The following is a 19,221-nucleotide window of genomic DNA, read 5'->3' on the forward strand; positions in this document are numbered from 1 at the left end:
AACAAGCACCCTAAGTATCATGAGGCCACCAGAACATACCATGCTTCCTAAGACAACACGGTAGGATATTAAATATTTGAAGAGCTTGACTTATACTTTCTGTTCCTGGTAGGCAGAAGCACAGAGTATCGGGGACAAATATAAATGCTTATCTTTGTGTGTGTGTGTGTGTGTGTGTGTGTGTGCGTGTGTGTGCGCGCGCACGCGTGCGTGCGTGCTGAGTATTTTCCTGTATCTGCCTGGTTAAAATTCCTGTAATTTAATCAAGAAGTAATTGTTCAAAAGAATTCCTGGAGACAAAATGTCCAACCAAAAGAGAAAGTGGTAAAATATTTGAAAATTTTAAGAATTATATTTTTAAATAATTGTAATGAAAAAATACTCATTAAAAATCATAGTAAAATGAATCATTTAAAATTATGTGCCACACATAGCATCATCACAGTTGTGCTAAGATGCATGGGGGAAAAGGCTGAAAGGAAACTAATAATGGCTATCATTGGGTTGTGGATTGTATTAGTCTGTTCTCATGCTGCTATGAAGAAATAACCTAGACTGGGTAATTTATAATGGAAAGAGGCTTAATTGACTCACAGTTCTTCATGGCTGGGAAGGCCTCCGGAAACTTACAATCATGGTGGAAGGCAGCCCTTCACAGGGCAGCAGGAGAGAGAATGAGTGCAAGCAGGGGGAATGCCAGAAGCTTATAAAATCATCAGCTCAGATGGGCATGGTGGCTCACACCTGTAATCCCAGCACTTTGGGAGGCTGAGGCTGGCAGATCACAAGGTCAGGAGTTCGAGACCAGCCAGGCCAATATGGTGAAACCCCATCTCTAAAAATACAAAAATTAGCCAGGTGTGATGGTGGTGTCTGGAGTCCCAGCTACTCGGGAGGCTGAGGCAGGAGAATCGCTTGAACTTGGGAGGCAGAGGTTGCAGTGAGCCGAGATCATGCCACTGCACTCCAGCCTGGGCGACAAAGCAAGACTGCATCTCAAAAACAAACAAACAAAAACAAAAACAAAACAAAACATCATCAACTTTCATGAGACACACTCATTATCACAAAAACAGTAGGGGAGGAACCACCCCCATGATCCAATTACTTCCCACCGGATTTCTCCCATGACACATGGGGATTATGGGAACTGATGAGATTTGGGTGGGGACACAGCTAAACCACATCAGGAATTACTGAGACTTTTGTTTTCTGCATAATTTTTCTTTCTTTTCCAGATATGCTCCAATGTACATTTATTATTTTATAAATGTAAAGAATAAAACAGAGAGATGCCAGTTTTTAGTATCTTGACTCTTTTGCAAGGGTCAGATACACCTGTACATTAGTATGGAAAACTATTCCTATATATGATTTTAGAACAGTTTTCAAACTATATAAAATGGGCATACTGTTTATGCTATATATTGCTTTCACATACACAGGGGAAAAAAGCAAAGCAATAGTTATCTATCCAAATAATATGTGTTCCCACGTCTGCACCTCCATGATTTTTCCTTTAGAAAGCACAGTAAGAGCTCTGATGCACTTATTTTCAAGTAGGTTCATTTTAAAAGTTGATTCTATACTTGCACATAATAGATGCATTTTCTTGGGTCTTTTTGTCAGAGTTTTGAAAGACTTTCTTGGAATATCCATACACTTTTAGATTTGCCTTTTCTTTCAAAATATCTTTATCCATAACACTATGAAGCTCTGTTCAAAAATTCTTAAGAAGTTCAGTTTTTTTTCCCTTGGCTAGAGGGAGAAAGTGTTTCATTGACATGGCTCTGGAAAAACAAATGAGCATTTATTCCGTGTGAGGAGAACCATTCCCTCTTTGCACAGCCTGGAGTGCAAAAATAGAAGAATTGGGACTCTGGATAAATAAGCCGGCCTTCGTTAGGTTCAATCCTTCTCCCAGCTGCACTGTTCCGTCCATTTCTTGGCATTGAAGGAGTTAGAGGAAGAAATTGTCTTATCCGTTCTTATGTAGGTGAATCACCTGGTTGAGGAGACAATTTCTAAGAAGAGCTGTTGCCTCTTACAGAAGAGTATGGTTTTTGAAAAGAAATCATTTTACCTGTACAACTAGGTCCTTGATAATGGATACTATGAACTCATACTCCCTTGACGAGTCCTGTATTTGACCTTTAACTTCCTAACACTTCTCTGAAATATTTTCTCTCTTTTATGACCAAGTTGTTCAACTTGTAGCATCCAACCCTGTGAAGGGACTATTGGATAGAGTGGATTTTATCTCACTTAATATTTTAAAAGATTTGTGTTGTTCTTGATGAAATATAATTAGCCCTGAAATGGAAATGGGGAGATCTTTGTCCTTTCCCTTTTCTGCTAATAACTAGTTTTGCAGTTCAGTCAAGTTCTCCACCTCTCCGGATCCCAGTTTCCTCAAAGGTCAAAGAGGACTTCATTACTCAATATCTCTAAGCTATTTTTTTATTATAAAATTAACTGCTTTTATAAATAAACTACTTTTATAAATTTTAGAAAATGTAGACCCACCAAAAGGCCTTTAACTATCCCTTCCACTAGAAGATGGTTGCCTGGAGAACTGCGGGGACATCCAGCACTGTTGGGTTTTTAGAAAACACACCACTCTTCTTTACATATCCCTGTTCTTTTCAGTGCTCAGATAAGTCATGCCTGAGGACACCTTCTCTAAAGAAGAGAGTTTCAGATGCCAATCTGGAAGGAAAAAAAGATTCCGGAATGCTGAAGTACATCAGACTTCAGGTATTGGCACCTGGATCAGAAGGATTCATGGAACTTTTAACAGGGAGGGAACTCCAGACAGCCTATTTACTAATGTTTGGGACATACAGCGTCAGTTGGTACAGTGTTGGCATAAAGCCCCTTCAGTTGGTGAGCAAGAGTGCCACCAAGTGTACAAGAAAAAAAATCTCTTCTTGCTAGATAACCAGCTTCCACAGGCAAGGCTTGGGAACTTTGGTTTGAACCACAGCTATCCCCACTGTCCTCACTGCAGGAGAGCTAACTTCCCACGTGTGTGTAACAGCGACACTTATGGGTTTTGGAATGAGACAGTCTGGGTTCATATCCCATGTCTGCTGCTCTGGCTCTGGGACCTTGGGCAAGTTATTTAATTTCTCTTGGTCTTAGTCACCTTGTTTATAAAATGGGGGTTACAACACTAGACCTGTCCCAAGGAATTATTGCATGGATTAAAGAAAATGGTACATGTACCAACTTATCCAGTGCCTGACACATTGTTATGTTATTATTACAACATAAACTCTAAATCATTATCTTCCCACCCACAAAAAACTATTCATATTTTTCTGGAATGTGAAATGATGATGACTTGTCTGGAACCTACATTTGTCACCTAAATTGTCAGAAATAATGGATTAAAGAGGATTTTGTAGGTTAATCTGGGGCAATAACCACAATGTATTTCGAAGGGAAATGTCATGCATGTTCACATTGGCTCAGTTAACTTTCCAAATGGGCTTTTTCATGAGTTACAGGCTGCTTATAGTTTTCAGTGGAAATCTACTATTAGGAATGAAAATAGGAGCCTTTAAAAATCTATCAAGACTTTTAACACAGATGTATTTCCTGGGTTCTTTCTTTTCTTGTAGGGTTGTACTCAATCTATGGTTTACTCCTTGATGGTTGCAAAGCAATTTTGTGGTGAAAACATCATAAAATTAGTGGGGTTTTTTTTCTAATTATGCTTCAGTTAATAAGGTATAAAGCTTATCATATGTGCTGTCAGCTAAATATGCTCCCATTTTAGAAAGTACTTTAAGGTCACTTTAGGCAATCAGAGAGAGGGGAAGTGGCTTTTAAGTTTCAGGAGAAGTGCAGTATTCACTGTCTTAAAAAATTTTAAAACATGATTTCCATCTTTTCGCAGGTGATGAGCTTGTCGCCTGCTCCCTTATCTCTGTTAATCAAGGCAGCACCAGTTCTGACAGAGGAGATGTATGGAGACATCCAGCCAGCTGCCTGGGAGCTCTTGCTCAGCATGGATGAACACATGGCAGGGGCAGCAGGTAAATAAAGACCCCCTGGAACCCTGCGCCTGCTACCACTGCCATTACTGATCCAAGTGTTTAAATGAGAGGTGCTTTCATTCTATTTTTGCTCCTAGGTCAAGTTAATGGCAACTGCTATAACTGTAGACTCTAGAGCTGTGTGCTATAGGAAGGTAGACCCAGGGTTTGTGTGCTCCCTTCCAATTTCACCATATGGTCTGCACCAAAGCATATGTCTGTCTCAGGGTGTTACCAAATTATAGAGAATGATTTTCCCCAGATCCTGCACTTTCACTATATTTCACAAGAGAGAGAATTATTTTTTGTGTCCTCTCCTAGATTTAACATGCACCACCATAATTAACTTTATCAAATCTTATGTGAGTAATGTTCTATGTCCAAGAGGTAGTATCGAAGCAAATGTGTTAAAATTTAAGTGATTTGTCCAAGGCCACACAGTTAGATAGTGGTAGAGGCAAAATGTGTATTCTTCACTTTTCCACTTTTTGTACAGATCCCTACATTTCTATATGGTTATTTTAATTTCAAAATACACGTGATAAAAATTCAAGTAATACAAAATTGTATGAAGTTAAAAGTATTGCCCTCTCGCCTGTGACCCGCTCCGCTCTCCCCATTCCCCAGACCCCTTCCCCCTCCCCCTGCCATTCCTTTCCCCAGAGGCAACAGTTTTTAAGTTTCTCAGGAATCCTTATAGGGTAAACTATGTGTAGATATATATATACACACACACATATATGCATGTATATATGTAAGTTATATATTGCATGTTTTGTTTTTCATGCAAATGGGACATGCTGTAAGTGCACTTTGAATTTTTTCATTTATATCTAGGAGACTGTTTTTAAATATCAGTTTATAGTTTTACCTCTTTTTAATGGCTACAAAATATTCTACTGAATGAATAGACATATCATAATTTATTTAACCAAGACCTATTGATGAAAATTTAGGTGGAGTCCAGCCTTTTGCTCTTTTATACCACACTGCAATAAATATCTTGGTAAAATATCTTTGTTCACATTAAAGCTTAGGTTTTTGCTTCTCAGAGAGCGCTATGGGAGTTCAGGGAATGGCACACTTCCCAAATGTGGGATAGTCATGGAAACTTAAATATAAACAGAGGGACTGGGCTTTAAAGAACACCTAGAAGTTAGCCAGGCGGGGAAAATGGTGGGTGCAAAGCTAGGTGAATGTGGAAGTGCACTGGGCTTTTTGGGAAGCCTGAGGAGACTGAAGACTAGCATGGCTTTTGTACAGGGGTCACGAGTGCATAATATTAGAAAGGTGAGTGGGACTCAGCTTGTAACTGGCTTTGAATATCAGGCTTATGACTGTGGACCTTGCACTGAATTGTGAAAAACCAGTCGTGGCTTCTGAGCCATAGAGCAATCTTGTATACAGAGTGGGAATTGTTACTAAGTTTGATACTGCAGCAATATGTGGAATACTTTGGTTTTAAAAATAGTGTTTTGTTGTAGAGGAAGGATGAAGAGAAGCTGGCTAATGGGTACAAATGTACAGTTAGGAATAAGTCCTAATGTTCCAAAGCATAGTAGTGTGACTATCAGTAGTGTGACTATCATTAACAACAAAGTATTGTATATTTCAAAATAGCTAGAAGACAGGACTTGAAATGTTTCCAACACATGGAAACAGTAAGTACTCGAGGCGGTGGATATTTTAAATAATCTGACTTGATCATTACAATCTATGCTTATAATGAAATTACCACATGTACTCTATGTGTACAAATATGTACATATTTGTAAAATAAATTTTTAAAATTTTTTCAAAAAGAAATAGTAATTTTTAGATGAAGGAGAGTTGGTAATATATGGTTGGTGACATGACACTGAAACTAAAGAGGAAGGCCAAAGTTAGAGGTAAACTTGGGGAACAAGTTGATATACATGACAGCTGAAATAATGAGAGTAGATGGGCTCTCTGGGAGAGGGTCAGTAGAGAAGAAAGAGATGAGGAATGACCACTAAGCCATTGGTCTTCTCCACGTCTAGAGGACCAAAGGAAGAAGCCCAGCTAGAAAAAGTGATGAGAAAAGTACACAACTCAAATAATCTCAAGCTGTGGAAGCAAAGGAGAATAGTTCTTCAAGGTGATTGTTATGAAGGTATTAAAAACTGAAAGGAAACCACTGCTATAAAAATACCTTTGGATCTGAGGATTCGTGAGCATTACAAGAAAACTTTTTCATGAGATTAAGATGGAACTCTGCAGTGACATAAAGAATGAGCCTAGTGTTTAAAAATTGAGGCAGGGTAGAGTACATTTTAAAGAAAAGCAAAGAAAGGAGAAAGAGTGGAGATTTAAGCACCTAATAGGCTAAAGAAAAGTATTATCAAAAGATAGTGATTACAATAACTTGCATTTGTTATAGAACTAGATCATATTCGTTATCTTATTGATAAACCATTCTATAGATGAGCCAACTTGAGTCAGAGAATTGGAAGGACGTATCTAAGTTCACACAGCTCAAAGGGCAAGGACACCAAACCCAGATTTTCTGACTGCACAGATAGATGCCCTTCCCATTACAACTATATTGCCTCTATTTTTAAAAAACAACATGCGTTAGAAATTTGTTGTACTTTTCACTACACAAAGCACTTTCTTATATATTCTTTTATTTTCTTCTAAAAACAACTTTGGAAGCAGGTATTAGTATTCTTATTGTTCTAAAAGGTATTAGTATTATCATTATCACTATTGTTCTTCTGGGAGGTTTACCAATAAAGAAAATTGGAAGCTAAGAGAAGTTAAGAGGCTTGCCCAAGATCTTTTGGCAGGGAAGTATCAGAACTACTAGGATTTAACCCCACTTCTTCTGGGACAACTGCCTAAGCACATTGTTACGCTCTGTGAAAGAGAACATGAGAGATTCATGACATAATCATGTAGGGTATGTTTTTATAACTGCCACTGGCTCCTCTATCTGTATTATAAAGTTTATTTATAAAGCTCATTATTCATTAGCTTTATAACTTACTGTGGGACTTGGCCTTTCCCTTACTGATATTTGGCTTTTCACAGAAATTTTTCATGGTATTATGACTCATTAAATCTCTTTTGGCTTCTCAACCTCTTCTATCTCTGGGAAGGGTATATGTTTCTAATAGAGTCTATGATGTGGAATTTTAAAAATGTAGCCAATGTAACTGAGGTAGTTTTTAAAGGATAACTTTATTTATTGTCCTTGGGTTACTAAGAGATGACTCTAGCCATCTCCTAAAAATCATACTTCAAGATGTACTTTTCGTATTTCTTTTGTTTCCTCTGGCATTCGCTTTTCACTGTGAGTCAAAGGAAACTTTGCTTAGCGTGAGTGATTCTACTGAAATGTCATGTTGTTGCTGCCCTCGCACCAGCTATTGAAAGGCTGTGGGTGGTACAAAGGTTTGCTTTTGCCAGTGCTGGTAGCTGAGCTCCATATAGCTCAGGAGTCATTTTCACAAGATAGAAGCAGTTTCCACTTCTCCCCAGCCCCGGGAACTAAGCAGCATTTTAAAAGCATAGCTGATGAAATATTGACTGTCTCCAGCTGCCATGTTCCTGCTGTGTGCAGTGAAGGTGCCTGAGGCCGTGTCTGACATGCTGATGTCAGAGTTCCACCACCCAGAGACTGTGCAGAGGCTGAACGCTGTCCTCAAGTTCCACACGCTCTGGAGGTTTCGCTATCAGGTCTGGCCCCGGATGGAGGAAGGAGCACAGCAGATTTTTAAGGTGAGGGATACTTCTCACAGAGGAGTTACATTAGCAAACCCAAACTACGGTTTGTTTAAACCCTTGAACCTCAGAGTCACAGTGTGTGGCCAAAGATATTCTAATATTTTCTCTCTGATTATATAAGTAAACCTAACATACATGAATGTATTCCTACTGTTAAAAAATTAAAACACAGAAGAGTATAGAGTAAGAAAATCAAGTCTCTATAAACCTCAAAATCTCACCAGCATTTCCAGAGGTAAGCATATGAAAGTCTGGGGAATTATCTTCTAATCATTTTGCTATATATAAACTTACAGGTGTGTTTCAGAGGATGGGTGATAAACTCAGAGATCATTTGATTGAAAGCCTTTAATGAATTAGTAAACTGAGGCCCAGATAGTTTCATCCTGTGCTCTATAACAGAAAATCTTGGCAAATAGCCCTTTTCTAAAATTCTTGCACATTCTGTGCGAAGTCACTTGGATCCTTAACACTTCCTAAGACAGATTGTGTCATTATTATACTTCAGCCTCATTCTAGCTTATATTCCCTCTCACCTAATTTTTCTGATGTCAACTAACAGATTCCGCCTCCCAGTATCAATTTCACCCTTCCCTCGCCGGTGCTTGGAATGCCATCTGTCCCAATGTTTGACCCTCCCTGGGTTCCTCAGTGCAGCGGGAGTGTCCAGGACCCCATTAATGAAGACCAGTCTGTGAGTAACACACATTTCCATTCCAATATCTCCAGGTTTCATGGTGTACATGTAAAAGAGAACAATTCATGTTTGCGGTAATTTGTTCATTCTCATCATAAGAATGTAATGATAACACAGAAACTTAGCACAAAAAGTCTTTGTCCTTGTGAATATAATAGAGGGAATAATATCCAGTAGTGAGCACTTGCAGATCTAAAAAAAAAAAAAAAAGTCTTGTTTTATAATCCACCTTTTAAAGCTACTGAAAGCATTAGGCATTGATTTCTTGGCCAAAGGTAACCCTTTTGCCTCTGTTTATTACATAAAAACATACTCATTTAACCAGTAATATGGAAGCCAAGTTAAAGACATTAGCCCTGAAAAAATAAGAAAAAGAAGAGAGTTGGCAGCTATTTCTTTGTTTGAACTTTGGTTTATTCTTCATTTTGTCTATCATCAGTATCATCATCACAGACATCACTCTGAGACCCCTGCTCTTATTACTGCTATGTGTAATATAACTCATAAATGGTTAGATTTAGAACACAGTCCATTTATAGACAAAAAACAAGAATATGCACCTTTTGAAAACACTGATCTTCAAAATATGCCTTTTTCACCTGTTTAATAGTATTTTTCTAAATTACAAGAGTAATGTAGAAAATTTGGAAAATAAAGCAAAAATAGAAAAAAGAACACCTCTTTGCACAAGTCTATCATTATTTCCTTGCATAAATTCCTAGGGGATTTATGGCAATAATAAAATAATAACTGTTAAAGGTTTTTGATGCATCTCACAAAATATCCCCAGAAAAGTCATATCACTTTGTCCTTATAGAGTAGAATTGAAAAGTATCTTATTAACTAGTGTTATTATTTTAATTGCCACTTTGAATGGCCAAAAACAACTTACTGTTTATTTTATTCACACTTCTTTGAAAAAGTTAGTTGAATATATGAAATTAGTTTGAACATCTTTCCATATTACTCATAGCATTTCTAGGCATTTGTAGCTTTCTTTGGAGAACTGGTTTTTAAACTCTTTCCTATCACAGTGTGCCCATTTTATTTTAATTCTACCTTCATATCTGATGGTACCTTGCCGAAGGGAAATACACACCTGGTTCTTCTCCCACACGAGCAGTAATTTCAGCATCTGAGTCACCAACATAAAGACCTTTGATTTTTCTCCTGAAGAGGTGATGGGTTCATCTGAGCTGGCCACAGTCTGTATTCCAAGCTCACTGCAGATTTGAAATCAAGTCCCTTGATTTTATATCCAGTTATTTTTTTCATTCCACAGTTCTTACCTTATGCCTTAATATAATAAACCAGCTTAGCTACCTGGCTCTGAAAATGGATTGTACTAAAAATACAAAAATTAGCTGGCCATGGTGGCAGGTACCTGTAATCCCAGCTACTTGGGAGGCTGAGACAGGAGAATTGCTTGAACCCAGGAGGTGGAGGTTGCAGTGAGCTGAGGTTGTGCCATTGCACTCCAGTCTGGGCGACAAGAGCGAAACCCCATCTCAAAAAAATAAAAAATAAAAAGTAAAATAAAAATGCTCTCAATTGCTACTCTGTCATTCAACATAGGAAACCTTTAGTCTTATGTTAAGATCCTCCATAAAGGGATTGTCTACAAATGCAGCCCTGTAGAAGAGTGATCAACATCCCCTGCCTGTCTCTTAAACACCATGTGAATATAAGCCAACAAAGAGATGTGGAATTGCCATTGTGTATAAACATTACTTCAAGAGGTTAGAGAAGAACTCCAGTGATCACTTCTCTGCTCAGGGACCACTGACTCTGTCTTCAAAGCTCTTGGAGCTCTTGGAATTTGTCTGGGCATAAGCATCACGATTAAGACATGAATAGAATAGCTATTTTACAGTGAATCTTCTTTTCTTCATTGTTCCTGATCCTTCATCTATGGAGGAGTGAGTTTTTCTTAATATTTTTCCAGTATGCCTTAGCTACTGTTAGAGTCAGATTTTATATTCAACCTTAGTAACACTATCAGCTCTCATAATTTTCATTCCATAACTTTGTTCCTACAAATATTATTAAGTGTTTATAGTGTGACAGATACTTGAGCTACAGAAATGAAATAAGCCATATAACTAACTGGCTTATATGAGAGATCTCTTTCTTCCTCCTTTCCATGGTTCTTTCAATTTTATTAACCTTATGAAATAAATGTCCTTCGTTTTTTTTTGAGACAGGGTCTCGCTCTGTTGCCCAGGCTGGAGTGCAGTGGTGTGATCTCCACCTCCTATGTTCAAGCAATTCTCATGCCTCAGCCTCCTGAGTAGCTGGGATTATAGGCATGTGCCACCGTGCCCAGCTAATTTTTGTATTTTTAGTAGAGACGGGGTTTCACCATGTTGCCTAGGCTGATCTCGAACTCCTCACCTCAAGTAATTCACCCACCTCAGCCTTCCGAAGTGCTAGGATTACAGACATGAGCCACCACACCCAGCCTAAAATAAATGTCCTTTTAAAAACAGATCAAGGCCGGGCGCGGTGGCTCAAGCCTGTAATCCCAGCACTTTGGGAGGCCGAGACGGGCGGATCACGAGGTCAGGAGATCGAGACCATCCTGGCTAACACGGTGAAACCCCGTCTCTACTAAAAACACAAAAAACTAGCCGGGCGAGGTGGCGGGCGCCTGTAGTCCCAGCTACTCGGGAGGCTGAGGCAGGAGAATGGCGTAAACCCGGGAGGCGGAGCTTGCAGTGAGCTGAGATCCGGCCACTGCACTCCAGCCCGGGCGACAGAGCAAGACTCCGTCTCAAAAAAATAAAAAATAAAAAATAAAAATAAAAATAAATAAATAAATAAATAAATAAAAACAGATCAAAAAATTCTAGAAAGAAATGGAGTACTTATAAATTTTATTTGATCTTAATATTTAAACAGGAAATCATTGATATCCTCCCAAATCCTAAAATGAAATAGGATTCTTTCCAGAAATTATAGATGTTCTTGAAGAATCATTCTGATTGAATGAAAAAAAATAGCTTAACTATACGCAGCTTGGAAATTTGGTAAAAAGACAAATATCCATGAAACTGGATCATGGGTATCCTAACATTTCCTGAGGACAAACTACTACATTTGTGTGATTCATTCGAACACTCTTTATGCCTGTGACCTTGCAGAAGAATTGCTATTAAATGAGCTTGCCTTTATGTCTCCACAGAAATCCTTTTCAGCCCGGGCTGTGTCCCGCTCCCATCAAAGGGCAGAACACATCTTAAAGAACTTGCAGCAGGAGGAAGAAAAGAAACGTCTTGGTCGAGAAGCCAGCCTCATCACCGCCATCCCCATCACCCAGGAGGCTTGCTATGAGCCCACATGCACGCCCAGCTCAGAGCCGGAAGAAGAAGGTGCCCTCTGCACACAGGATTTCTTGGGGGGCTGAGTCTCAGGGAAATAACGTGCTCTGAAATTAACATTGACAATTTTATGTGACATGAGGTGATATGCCCCCTTCCGTCTCTCTCTCACTTCCTGACACTAACCAAACTTTCTGAAGTTTAGAGTTAGCCATTTTCAGAGGCGGACATTAGTTACATTAAATGAATGACTTGAGGAACTGCTGAATCCAGTAGGTGTATTAAAGTAAATGCAACCAATCCTTCAACCTTCACAAGTGCAGTTTGTCAGTTGGTATCAAAAAATGATTAATCATTCTGAATTGAGTGATTCTCTGCCCTGCTTTTGTAAAAACTTCAGGGGATATTTTCTGTCTTTCCTCTGTAGAGCTTTTTTAATTTTTATTTTTCCTTTTCTAAGTACACTCAAAAAAATTTAAGCCTTATGGTCTGAGAGCAGTAAGCATTTGCGATATAAGAGCAATATGATAATGATAACTGTTTTGTTTTAAAGCCAAAGTTCACATTCCCCATTTTGTTTGCCAGTAGAAGAAGTCACCAATCTGGCATCCCGTCGACTGTCTGTGAGTCCATCCTGCACCTCCAGCACTTCCCACAGGAATTATTCCTTCCGCCGCGGGTCAGTCTGGTCAGTGCGTTCAGCCGTCAGTGCTGAAGGTGTGTCCTCTTGCATATGTTTTATTTCTCCTGACTTACGTGGTTTGAAACACTTCCTAGTTAATATCATTATCTCACTTGATTACACTGTCTTCATTAAATAACTTGTCTTATGACTTGACATTCTAAAAAAAAATTAGCATGACATTCTTTAAAAAAAATTGTTGATTTACCTCAGCAATGTCATTTTTAAGTTGGCTCTATTTTAATTACATGGCATGTAATCATATTGCTGAGGGTTCAGAATACATTATTCTGGACAATTAATAGTTTTCCACCTAGCTACAGTATATTACAACCAACTGGGAAGCTTAAAAAAAAAGTTCCAACCATACCTAAGACCAAATCAAAATCTCTGAGGGTAAGACCCATCAATGTTTTTAAAACCTCCTCAGCTGATTTCAGTGTGTGTCCCTAGTTTTTTTTTGTTTTTGTTTTTAATTTTAACCATCCCTGTGGGTGTAAAGTGGTAACTCAATATGATTTTTATTTGCACCTCCCTAATGACAAACGATATGGAGCATCTTTTCATATGCTTATTGACTATATGTGTATCTTCTTGGTAAAAGTGTGTTCATTCAATCTTTTGTCCACTTTAAATTGGGCAATTAGTCTTTTTTTTTTTTTTTTGAGAGGAGTCTCGCTCTGTCGCTCAGGCTAGAGTGCAGCGCCGCGATCGCGGCTCACTGCAAGCTCCGCTGCCCAGGTTCACGCCATTCTCCTGCCTCAGCCTCCCGAGTAGCTGGGACTACAGGCACCTGCCACCACGTCTGGCTAATTTTTTTGTACTTTTAGTAGAAACGGGGTTTCACCGTGTTAGCCAGGATGGTCTCGATCTTCTGACCTCATAATCCACCCGCCTCGGCCTCCCAAAGTGCTGGGATTACAGGCTTGAGCCACCGCGCCCGGCCTAGCAATTCGTCTTTTAACTGTTAAATTATAAGAACTATTTATACATTCTGTATATAAGTCACTTATCAGATACATGATTTGCAAATATTTTCTCCCATTTCATAATTTGTCTTTCTACTTTCTTCACTTGATCTTAGCCAAAAGGCTGAGAAGCGAGTGCCCTTTTTACTTTCTTAAAGGTAACTTTGAGGCACACAAGTTTTTTATTTTAATTAAGTCCAATGTGTGTGTTTTTTCTTTTGTCATTTGTGCTTTTAGTGTCATATCTAAGAAACAATTGTCTAATCCAAGGTCGCAAAGATTTACTCCTATGTTTTCTTCTAAGAGTTTTAGCATTTATATTTAGGCGTGTGATCAACTTTGAGTTAATATTTGTTATATTATGAGTTAGAATTTTACATTTAGATAACTAGTTTTCCCAGCACTATTTATAGAAAAGACTATTCTTCTCCCTTGAATTTTCTTGGCACCTTTGTCAAAAATCAATTGAACATGAATGTAGTAGTGTATTTATGGTCTTTCATTTCTGTTCTACTGATCTGTGTGTCAGTCCTTCTCTCAATACCATGAAATCTTGATATGCAGATATTTGTATAATTGTTATGTCTTTCTGATTGATCATTTTATCATTATAACATGCTGTTTTGCCTGTAGTAAAAATTTTTCACTTACAGTATACTTTTTCTAATGTTAACATAGATACTCCACATCATTTTTTATTGCTGTCTCTATGGCATATCTTCTTTCATCCTTTTCTTTCATCTTATTTGTGTCTTTAAAACTAAATTATGTATCTTAGAACATAACAGTTGATTCATATTTGTTTGTTTTTATCCATTCTGCTAATTTTGCCTTTTGTTTATTTAGTCAGTTTACATTTATTGCAGTTTTGGAAAAGGTAAGATTTATGTCTGCCATTTTAATATATAAGATATGCCACGTGAAAGACATAGTTTTATTTATACCTTTATCTTATAACTTTATAAGATAATATGTTTTATATAAAATGTATAACATTGTATTAAAATAAAACATATTTATAATAGCTGACAAAATCTTAGTAAGTCCAACATTTAAGCTTCCTCAGGGTTAGTTTATGTTGACTGCTTTTATTTCTGTATATGGGCAGTATATTCCTGGTTTCTTATATGTCTCATAACTTTTATTGAAAAATGGACAATTTGAATTATATAATGTGGCAACTCTGCAAATCAATTGTCCCCCTTTCCTCATGAAGGTTTTTTGTTGTTATTGTGTTGCTATTTGTTTGTTTAGTAATTTTCCTTGACTAATTTTGTAAAGTCCCTAAGCTTTGTTGAGTATGAGCACTGAAATCCCCACTTGGTTGCATTAGTGGTCAGGTAATGCTTAGACAGAGATTTTAAGTGCCTCGAACTAATAAGTCTTCCAGGTCTTCCAGCCTTTACTGAGGACAACTTTGGATGTGTTGAGGCACATCTTCAGTGTTCCAGTAGTTTAAAACTCTGCCTTAGCCTTCATTTTTGTGCTTTCTGTTTGTGTAGAGTTTAAAGGTTAGCCAAACATGAGAGATCAGGAATTTCTCAGGTCTTTCCTGGGCATGTGCACAACATTGTACACATGTACAGCCATCTAGATACCCAGGAATATGTCAGTGATTTGCAAGCCCTCTAGAAATCTCATTCCCCAGACTTCCCTTTTAAGTTTTTTGTCAGCCTCCAGCTTCTCCCAACTCATATGAACACCTCAGACAGCTACGATGTTAAGTAATTGTTGGCTGATTTTTTCTCTTTTTTTTGTAAATGCCCTGGGGATAAAGCTATTTGCACTAAGTAAGCTTTGAGTCAAGCTAAATAAAGACAAATCCTGTGAATAGGGATTTTCCATGGGGTTCTAGATAGGTCAAGTAGTGACAATTCTCTGGTGTTGAGGCTTTTAGGGAGCCCCAAAACTGCTCTGCCCATCCAGTGGCTACTAGGCTGCTGGTTTTCACAGCTACAATGGTTGCAAGGTTGTCAATTTTCAAGGCTCCTAAGGACCTAGGAAGAGGGAGAGGTGAGTAAGTAGGGCAAGTTAAAATGCCAGAAATACTACTGGTCTTACCAAGAGTTTACCTTTCTTTTTTTTGTTTGTTTGTTTTTTTAATACATGGTCCTCAAATAGTTCCAAGTTTTTGGTTAATTTTGAAAGCTCCGAGAAAAAGTGTATTTCACAGTGTTCTCATTGTTTTTATGGAGGAACAGTTTTCAGGGATCTATACTCCACTGTTCCAGAAGTGCTTGGCCCACTATATCTATATACATTTTTAAAGATTTCCGTATGCATCTACTATGAGGCTGTGTCCAGAATTTATTCCTTCCGGTGGGTTCTTGGTCTTGCTGACTTCAAGAATGAAACCACAGACCCTCACAGTGAGTACAGCTCATAAAGGTAGTGCAGACTTGAAGAGTGAGCAGCAGCAAGATTTATTGTGAAGAGTGGAAGAACGAAGCTTCCACAGTATGGAAGGGGACCCTAGTGGGTTGCCGCTGCTGGCTCAGGTGGCCAGCTTTTATTCCCTTATTTTACTTTATTCCAGCTTTTATTCCCTTATTTGGCCCCACCCACATCCACTGGTCCATTTTACAGAGCACCGATTAGTCCATTTTACAGAGTGCTGATTGGTCCATTTTACAGAGTGCTGATTGGTGCATTTACAATCCTTTAGCTAGACACAGAGTGCTGATGGGTGCGATTTTACAGAGTCCTGATTGGTGCATTTACAATCCTTTAGCTAGACACAGAGTGCTGATTGGTGCAATTTTACAGAGTGCTGATTGGTGTGTTTACAATCCTTTAGCTAGACACAAAAGTTCTGCAAGTCCCCATCCAACCCAGAAGCTCAGCTGGCTTCACCTCTCAAAGCCAGAACTGAGAATGACAGTATAAGTCTCTTACCCTCTAGTCCATAGGCCTTCTAAAATCCCAAATAGCCATGTAAGTTTTAATATGAGAATCAAACACCCACAGTTCTTTAGTGCTTTAGAAAAATGACATGTATATTTTCATATTAATAAGCTGTTAAATACCTTTTCTACCTTCCTCGCCTACTAAATCTAAACTTTTTCCTTTATTCCTATATGCAATTATATTTATTATTAATTTGTTATTGTATTTATCAATGATGAAAACGTTAATATGAGTGGGCTATGTCATTCTTATCCTAAATGCGTGTGTGTTTTCTTCTACCCCATATTACTGCCTACCATCTTGCACACACTTACATGCACACAACCAGTTGCATCTATGAAAAATGTCTTAGTCTCTGCTTAGAATTTTATCTTCATTGATTTAACATTGTGAGCTGATCCACATGTCCCAGAATGTCTGTGCTTTGCTTCTCTACCAAACAAGAATAGTGGTACTTGGAAAGTGGGCTGGTTTTTTTGTTTGTTATAAAATGAAGAGGCACTTTGTGTAATATCATCTTTTTTAAAATGTTGGCATTTTCTCATTGGTAGGATTATGCTGTTAAATAAGTAGGCCTTGAACTGAGAAATGTTGCATTAAAATTACATTACTGAGGCCAGATGCAGTGGCTTATGCCTGTAATTTCAGTACTTTGGGAGGTGGAGGTGGGAGGATTGCTTGAGCCCAGGAGTTCAAGACTGACCTGGGCAACATAGTGAGGACTCATCTCTACAAAAATTTAAAAAATTACATGTGGTGGCACATCTGTGTGGTCCCAGGTACTCTGGAGGCTGAGACAGGAGGATCTCTTGAGCCCAAGAAGTCGAGGCTGCAGTGAGCGGTGATCATGCCACTGCACTCCAGCCTGGGTGACAGAATAAGACCCTGTCTCAAAACAACAATAATAACAAAGAATTACATTACTGAGAAAAGCACCCTGATTTTGTCTCCCATTTTAGATGAGGAACATACCACTGAACACACGCCAAACCACCATGTGCCTCAGCCTCCACAAGCAGTGTTCCCAGCATGCATCTGTGCAGCAGTACTTCCCATTGTTCATCTGATGGAGGATGGTGAGGTGCGGGAAGATGGAGTAGCAGGTACAGTTTTGAACAGTTGGATCATCAGTGATATTCTTAAGCTGTTTATCTGATAGAAGACAGTAGGTTGCTCTTAAACACATTATCTACTGACCACGTGTTGAACTGTTTTATGCATATATTATAATTACAGATTTCCAACATACTGCGCTAACACTATCACTCTCTCCACTTCCTTCTCCCTCTACCTTTATGGCCAAAAAATTGCATTTAAAATAGGTAGTTGGGTCCAGGAGCATTGTTTGTGACCAGAGAACAGAACACTAATTTGGCCACATAGAAATCAAACAGTCACTTTTAGCTATTAACTTGACACCACTAATACTATCTCTCTAATGTGATTACCTTTCCAGATGTACTAACTACCTAAAAAGAATAATAGCAAAATGAAACAATAAAGTAAGGGAAAACATGAGTAACATTTGTGACGACAAAGGTTAATTTCTTAATATTACATTTAGAAAAGCTCTTATAACTCATTCATAATTTTTTAAAACCCCATTAGAAAAATGGGCAAAGGATATAAGCAGGCAATCCAATGGCCAGTAACACCTGGAAACAACGTTGTTGTTTAAAACAGTAACTAAATCTGTTTTACAAAGTTGGCAAAGATTATTTTAAATGAAAATATCTATTGCTGGCGAAAAAGCAGGAGAAAGAGCATCCTCATACTTTGCTGATGAAGTATAAAACTCTGTGCAAGCATTCTAGAACAGAGTTTCATAATATGTATCAAAAACCTTAAAAGTGTGAAAAACTTTTGACATAGATCTGGCTTCTAGCAATTTCCTGACATTCATGAGGGCTCTATAAAGGATGTTGTACATTGATCATTATTTAAAATAAAAAATTCTAGAAAGACTATAAATCCCTAATCATAGTTAATCATAGTACCTCCATATGATAACATTCCATGAGCACTGGAATTGCATTCTAGATGAATATTAATGTAAAAAGTGTTAATATATTGCTAAGTAAAAAACCAAATATCAAAGAATATTTTCTATATATAGTATTATTTTAAAATACATGTAAGTAGAGTGGGCATGGTGGCTCCTGCTTATAATCCCAGCACTTTGGGAGGCCGAGGCAGACGAATCACTTGAGACCAGGAGTTCGAGACCAGCCTGGTCAACATGGCAAAACCCTGTCTCTGCTAAAAATACAAAAACTAGCCAAGCGTGGTGGCACATGCCTGTAATCCCAGCTACTTATGAGGCTAAGGCAGGTGAATCGCTTGAACCTGGAAGGCGGAGGTTGCAGTGAGCCGAAATCGCACCACTGCACTTCAGCCTGGGCAACAGAGTGAGACTCCATCTCAAAAAAATAAAATAAAATAAAATAATGCACGTAAGTATATGTTTCATGTATGTGAAAGGACGTACTCCAAACTGTTAATAATTGTTTCTGTAATGAGTGGACTTCCCAGTCTTATTTTTCTCCTTGCGTTTTTTTGTATTTTTCATGTTTTAAGCATGAAACTGCCTTACTTAAGCAATGAAAATAAAAATAATATGAACATTTTGAAGTTTTAATTGATACATAATAATTGTACGTATTTATGGGGTACAGTGATATTTCAATACCTGTATACAATGTGTAATGATCAAATCATGGTAATTAGCATATCCTTCACCTCAAATAGCATTTCTTTGTGTTAGGAACACTCACAGTTCTCTCTTCTAGCTATTTGAGAATATAGAATAAATTACTGTTACCTATAGTCATCCTCTAGTGCTAAAGAACACTGA

At 38.1% G+C, this 19,221-nt stretch overlaps 1 protein-coding gene across 13 annotated transcripts in view; it reads left to right on the forward strand.

The window, feature by feature from the left end:
• UNC80 (unc-80 homolog, NALCN channel complex subunit) overlaps positions 1-19,221 on the forward strand; it is a 230,615-nt gene that overhangs the window by 140,799 nt on the left and 70,595 nt on the right. For 11 of the 13 annotated variants that reach the window (XM_038001602.2, XM_038001590.2, XM_038001588.2 and 8 more), the window contains 7 exons: positions 2,650-2,757; positions 3,905-4,043; positions 7,606-7,787; positions 8,356-8,487; positions 11,675-11,861; positions 12,396-12,527; positions 17,327-17,470. In XM_038001602.2, the coding sequence (XP_037857530.1) occupies positions 2,650-2,757; positions 3,905-4,043; positions 7,606-7,787; positions 8,356-8,487; positions 11,675-11,861; positions 12,396-12,527; positions 17,327-17,470 (1,024 nt within the window). The remainder of the gene's footprint in view (positions 1-2,649; positions 2,758-3,904; positions 4,044-7,605; positions 7,788-8,355; positions 8,488-11,674; positions 11,862-12,395; positions 12,528-17,326; positions 17,471-19,221) is intronic. The other 2 variants (XM_038001589.2, XM_038001596.2) reach the window with 1 other exon arrangement.

The sequence above is a fragment of the Chlorocebus sabaeus genome, chromosome 10, assembly GCF_047675955.1.
Source record: "Chlorocebus sabaeus isolate Y175 chromosome 10, mChlSab1.0.hap1, whole genome shotgun sequence".
In the NCBI taxonomy this organism is placed as follows: Eukaryota; Metazoa; Chordata; class Mammalia; order Primates; family Cercopithecidae; genus Chlorocebus; species Chlorocebus sabaeus.